The sequence below is a fragment of the Prunus avium genome, chromosome 6 (assembly GCF_965620075.1).
Source record: "Prunus avium chromosome 6, drPruAviu1.hap1.1, whole genome shotgun sequence".
Taxonomy (NCBI): domain Eukaryota; kingdom Viridiplantae; phylum Streptophyta; class Magnoliopsida; order Rosales; family Rosaceae; genus Prunus; species Prunus avium.
In genome coordinates this window covers 9,550,090-9,557,207 of record NC_142289.1, presented here as the reverse complement: position 1 = coordinate 9,557,207, position 7,118 = coordinate 9,550,090, and the positions used below count along the sequence as shown (strand labels likewise).

At 38.7% G+C, this 7,118-nt stretch overlaps 1 protein-coding gene across 1 annotated transcript; it reads left to right on the top strand.

Annotated features, from left to right (window-relative positions):
• The first annotated feature begins 6,521 nt into the window (after positions 1-6,521).
• LOC110746585 (large ribosomal subunit protein uL24z) lies at positions 6,522-7,118 on the top strand. Its single transcript, XM_021946817.2, has one exon. It carries the CDS (start codon positions 6,559-6,561, stop codon positions 6,997-6,999), a length of 441 nt encoding a protein of 146 aa, XP_021802509.2. The 5' UTR covers positions 6,522-6,558; the 3' UTR covers positions 7,000-7,118.

Below are 7,118 nucleotides of genomic sequence, written 5' to 3'. Positions count from 1 at the left end.
TAGCACTAGTGATATAGATAAATTCTACACCATTTAATTTCTATAAATAAACCCAAATAATGACGGTTTGCTATACTGAATTTAATTTTGATTATTAAATTTCTTTGATTCCCTTTTGGGTGTTTTGGGTTTTTTTAAGAGGTTTTGGGGTTGAGCTTGTTTTAAGAAATCAATGTCAATTTTGTAATTTATAGGAAGTTCGAAGCCTCTTTGTTATGTTGTAAATGAGCTTTGGGTGTGTTTCTAAGATTAAAACACGTGAACATTAGTTGAAGAGATTGTGTATACTTGTTTTATTTCCTTGTTAGTAAATCCTTTTATGACAATTTGAGCTTTTGTGACAGGACCCAACTCAAATTCCACTTTGGAATCTGAGTCGAACCCTCTGCGTGTCCAACACCTGGCAGGTGCCGGGCACACTTGACCAAATTGCCATTTTAACTAAGACTCAAAATTTCTTTTAAGGTTTGACTTCTGCCGAAAATTTGGCAGAGTCTCCCTTGTAATTCGCTCGTTTTCCAAAATTTTCACCTGTACAAAATGAAACTCATATCTCCACAATCATTAAGCATGCATCAAACTAGGGCTCGTCAATGGGCTGGGCCGGGCTTTAAAGAGAAGAGAGAAAATAGCGGGCCGAGTTTTTTTAGAAAATTCAAAGCCCAAGCCCGACCCATGAGCCGGGCTTGAGAAAGCCCATCGGGCCGGGCCGGGCTAAGCCCAACGGGCCGGGCCAAAACGGGCCTACTTCAATCGAAAAAAATCATAAACTTAATCATAAGGGCATTTTAGTCCAAATTTGAGATTAAACTCACTTAATTCCAATATTTTCACATCAAACCAAATTCATAAAACACCTAATAAAGTCACACAACTTAATAAGATTTTCTACAAAAATAATAAAACCAAGTATTGTTTTTGAGGTTATTACATAATTAGACCGTAATACGTTTTAAGAAATAATTTTTAAAAATAATAAGTAAATTTTTTTTTTTTTTTAAAGGATGGTATGAATAAATATGCAAATGTTTGGTGATGTGTTCAAAAAGCATGATTATATTTGGTGGTACGATTATGTTTCGTGATATGATTATATTTGGTGATATGATATGTTGTTCATCTTATTTATATATATATATATATATATATATATATATATATATATATAATTGTTGTATTAATAATTGACACAAATTAAATTCATGTGCTAATCATCCAATTATAAAACTAGGAATGAGTAAAGAAAAGTAAATGAAATGAAACAAATTATATATGTGATTTAAGTGATATAATCCTAATCCTAAACTCTTATTTATACATAATTATATATGTATGCGGGCCTAACGGGCCGGGCTTTTGTGGGCGGGCCGGGCCGGGCCTTCTTGGGCCGGGCCTATGGGTCCGGCCGGGCTTCAAACACTCAAGCCCAAGCCCAGCCCGGCCCAAGGCGGGCCGGGCCATCTCAAAGCCCATAACGGGCCGGGCCGGGCTTTTTTTTGATGGGCCGGGCGGGCCCCAATCGGCCCATGAGCCCGCGGGCCAAATGATGAGGCCTACATCAAACAAATAACATTGAATGTCCTCAGGCCTCTTTACACTAAATAAATCATTCTACCATCTGAATTTGATCTCAACTCTTAGAACAACATGAATACATTAACAAGTTCCAATATAACTTAATGGAACAAATTTTTAGCACTTGATCTTGTGGCTACACCTAGAAACTCTAGGTTGCCTACGTACTCTTACCAAGGGATCAAGCCACACATAGTTCTTTCACACTTCCCTAACCAAAAGCTTCAACTCTAATTAATCCTTTGAAATCGTACAAAATATTTTTGATTTAAGAACAATCTTCCACCCAATCACATATGTGCATAAACAACACAGATAAGTATAAAAACAAGAAAATTACTAAAATAACTTTTGGTCACATGAAACCTTAATATCGATGTCAACAGTTTAAATAAAACATGCTTCTATCTTCCACATATAATAACAGACTCATCACTTAAGAGAATAGTTATGAATTGTAGAAAATCCTTAAAACTTGGAAACCTTCAATCCTTGTCTCATAAAATCAGAAAATAGGTATTAAAATTTTTACCCAAAAATACCAAGATAAAATCATCAATTTTAGTTTAAACATCTTAAAACCCAAATACTCTCCACCTAGGCGTAACCCCATTCATGATCCGTCAATTCTACTAATATTCTGTCAATTCCAAGTACCATGTTTGTTACATTCTCACAAAACTCGAGGGACATGGAGACAACCCGAGATCGCATATCCTCGCAGAACTTATTTGCCACATTATACTGTCAATTCCAAGTGTCACATAAGCGATACATCCTCGCAGGCCTCGGAAACTCGAAGTCAACCTGAGCCGCATTCCTCGTAGAACTCGGGGGACACATAGTCAACCCAAGAACACACATCCTCGCAGAACTCGGGGGACATGTAGTCAGCCCGAGAACGCATATCCTCGCACCACACGGTTTAGGCGTCCTCGAAACTCGTGGGGCATTGTCATAAATGACAAAACTGTTTCAAATGCCTTTTTGGGGGGGGGGGGGGGGGGTACTTCTGAGGTGGGTTTGAAAACCTTTTTCCAAAACTTATCATAAAATTTCTCCTTTCCAACAAATCCCTTTTCCAATCTTTTCTCAACTTCCAAAAAATTAAATCCTTAAAAAAGCTAAACAAAAATTCCTTCTTAAAACGGGAGCAATTCCAACATTTCTTAAATGACTTTGACCATACATAATCTATCAAAACTGTTTTCGTCAACATTTAAATATGTAACACATACTATCCAGTAAACTGCTATTCATGATTTATTAGTTTCAAGTCACTGAGCATATATTTAAATATAGACATATAATTAGGCATTTAATTAATTCCTTATTCATGCCAAAACTCGATTAACCATACCATTCCCAACTCCACACAATTAAATATAATATAACATACTTGAAAACTGAAAGCGATTGCAATAATTCATAAACATTTAATAAAACTCTTTAAGCATAACACAATTGTAAAACAAACCTCTAATTGCTATTTCAAATACTAAATGGCTTCAACCGAGCTGACATAGCCACTATCTAAGTCAACTGGGCTCGTAGGGCTTACAACCTCATGAGTAAACTCATACTAGAACTTTCACACGATCCAACGGTCGGTTTGACCCCAATTGCGGATTTTGACCAATTGGGCATGCAGGCCCACAGCCTCCGATTTCTTATCCGAACATTCCTATAAGTCCGACAAGGTCTACTTAACATGTCCCGACGGTTTGGTCTCTATCGAACGGTCGGATAGCTCGCGATCGCACGATCGGACGGTTATCGTTTAACGCAAACTTTAAGTCATTGAATCAGAGCATCCGAGACTCCGATTCAAAATCTGCGAATTCCTACACGATCCTAGAGATGTCTAGATCAACATATCTTAAATTAGAGTCGATCCAACGGTCCAAACATATCAAACCCAAATAACACCTAATATGCGTAATCCGATCGACAGTCAAACGATAACCAAATTCTAATCCTAGCATACCGTCGTGCTTGGGACTAGGGCTCGTCAATGGGCCGGGCCGAAATGGGCCTAAAAAATAGTAAGTGTAAAAAAAAAAAAAATGTATAAGGATGGTATGAATAAATATGCAAATGTTTGGTGATGTGTTAAAGAAAAGTATGATTATATTTGGTGGTATGATTATGTTTGGTGATATGATATGTTGTTTGTCTTATTATATATATATAATTGTTGTATTAATAAATGACACAAATTAATGTGCTAATCATCCAATTATAAACTAGGAATGAGTAGAATTCAATGGAAACAAACACAATTTTTATAACAAGTAACACACAAAAAAAAATTAAAGAGGGGGATTTGTCATTCAAGTGATGTAATCCTAATCCTAAACCCTTATTTATACATAATTATATATGTATGCGGGCCTAATGGGCCGGGCTTTTGTGGGCGGGACGGGCCGGGCTTTCATGGGCTTAATCGGGCCGGGCTTATGGGCTGGGCCGGGCTTCAAACACCCAAGCCCAAGCCCGGCCCAAGCCCAAGCGGGCCGGGCCCTCTCAAAGCCCATAACGGGTCGGACCGAGCTTTTTTTCAATGGGCCGGGTGGGCCCCCGTAGGCCCATGAGCCCGCGGGCCAAATGATGAGGCCTACTCGGGACAACATGGAAAACATTTTAGGACCAAATGGGCCACCCAAATCTGGCCCACGCATCGGCAGCTCATGGGTGTCTTGAGAAAATTTCGGTGACCGGAAAATTCTCGAAACACCCTACAATACCTATACTATGTGATCAAAACAACAAGTGGAGCAATTTTTGTTCTTGGACCATGGCCAAAAATTGGTTGGAACTTGTTCGAAACTCAAGCCGAAAATCGGCTGAAACTTTAAATGATAAAACGAGTTCCAAAACGCAAAAATCAATCCCAACCAACCTAACCATTAGCTAAGTCACGTTGAAAGGATGAGAAAGCATACTTGGATCGACAAATTTGGCGGTCGGAATCGCCGGAACGAGCGTTGAAAAATTTCAAGAAAAATCGGTCAGTTTTGGGCTTTTTCAGGCGAAATATGTGGCGATGACGGCGGGAATGGGGTGGGGCAAGAAGAGGGAAGTGTGCTAGTTCTTTTAGGACCGGTGCCACCTTGATTAATGGCTGGATGAAGCAGTGGCGACCCAAAATCGGTCGGCTGCCAAAACTGGGGGAGGCTGTTTCACGACGGGAATGAGAGAGAGAGAGAGAGAGAGAGAAATCTAGGTTTTTAAAAAAAAAATTGACTTCGAAATATTTACGGTTATGTCACTGGGTTTCTGTAGATCATAACTTCTTCGTTATAACTCCGATTTAAGCTCACTACGTGTCTACGGACTCATCTCGACGTGCTCTACGCAACGGTACTATTAAAATCCCCAAATTCTTACCTAAACAAAAAGTCAACTTTTAAATCCATTAAAATATTCCTGGGGTAAAATTGTCTTTCACTTAAATAATTTAATAATTAGGGTTATTACATTTGAAGATACCCATTTTTTAATTTCAATGACCATATATAACATCCATGTTTGTTGTTTTTTTTTGCTTCTTTGTTGTAGTTCATTTGATTTTGATGAGATGTTAATACGTATGACAAATGTTCTGGAGGTTCAAAGAAACAAGGTGATGACAAAAACGAGCAATATCCTAATCGATTCAGAGAAAATAACATTCAAAGCTGTCTTGTGTTAATTCACAAAGTCGCATTGGGTTTCCATGTTGTTATTAAACTATTTGATCAATAGTTTATCACTTATTAAATGAGTCATTGATATAATTTCAAATGATTTATCATATTTTTGTTTTTGTTTTGGTTCTAAGGGAGCCGAAGCTCAAAAACAAAACTACATAAACAAACTTATTGGCCTAGCAATCCCACACATGCTCAAATGATTTATCACATTTTTCATTTAAAAGAAAAACTAAAGCTGTTGTTAAATTCGATTATTATGAATGCATACACATGAGCATCATTTTATTGTATATTCTTGACAATAAGGTGATCGTAGCTCTCTACAATGAGACATTGTCTGCAATAATGCCAAATTAGTTTTAATGAGGTCAGCCCAAAAATTATGTTCTAATCAAGTAGACCAAGTTGAATTTTCTAATTAATTTGTTGTGACAATTTTATTTTTATATGCTAATTTTATTTTCTTTCTTATATGATTTACCTTTAAAATAAGTCAGCATATCTATTCAAGAACAAATAACAATATTGCATATAGAAATACCAATATATATCATCGTATTAAAGTAACATTTTACCATATAGTTTACTTTGTTCTTGTGCATGCGCAAGAAGGCGTATGGAAATACCAATATAGTTTATACCATGGACTAATTGAAATAAAACTATCATTTCCACCAAGAAATGAAATTAACATGGGACCATTTCTTTAAATGTGATAGCAGTTTATATACAATTTGACAATCAATTGCTTTAACATATAACACGTCTTCAAACATCAAACTCATACATACACCAAAATGATGTGAGTCATAAAGCTATAGCCTATAGCACAACATCAAACATCCAATTCACCCAAAATACTTAAATGTGTGAGATATTGAAAGCAATTAAAGGTAGAAATCTTAAACGGTTCAATATAAAGGGCACTGATGCATCACTCTTATTGTTCGTGCAACCCTTCAGGTGCTAGTTGCTTTGTGCTTGAGGCCGAAGAAGACAGACAACAAGAAAGTCGTCTGGAATTAGAGGCTTAAGTGGGCTTTATGGTACTATTTAGCCCTCAAACCAGCTTCGTTTTGTTTGGTCGAAAAGGCCTCAGACCAGCTATACAGCCTTATAAGTAGAGCCCATAGCCAAATGCGGGCCTCATGTTCATCCGGCCCAATATCACCAATTGTTTGTGACCAACGGAAAGACCGAAAACCTACTAGAACGACGTCGTCTGCTCAAATCTTCCCTTTATAAAGACAGCCAGAAAAAACCCTACCCAAACCCTAGGAGAGCGAAAATGAAGTACAATCCCCGCGTCACCAGCTCTAGGCGGAAGAACCGCAAGGCTCACTTCACCGCGCCGTCGAGCGTGCGGCGGGTGTTGATGAGCGCGCCCCTCTCCTCAGACCTCCGCGCCAAGCACAACGCCCGATCCATGCCGGTGCGCAAGGACGACGAGGTCCAGGTGGTGCGCGGGACCTACAAGGGCCGCGAAGGCAAGGTTGTCCAGGTGTATCGCCGCAAGTGGGTCATCCACATCGAGCGGATCACCCGAGAGAAGGTCAACGGTTCCACGGTCAACGTGGGCATCAACCCATCCAAGGTGGTCATCACCAAGCTCAGGATCGACAAGGACCGCAAGTCTCTGCTCGACCGCAAGGCCAAGGGTCGCGCCGCTGCGGACAAGGACAAGGGCACCAAGTTCACAGCTGAGGATATCATGCAGAACGTTGATTGATTTCATTTTGGTTTGTGTTTTTGTTAGTAAGATTAGCGACAGTCAAATGCTATGGTATTCCTGGAAATAGATTTTGGATTTATTTATTTATTTATTTATGCCTATATTATATGCTCTCA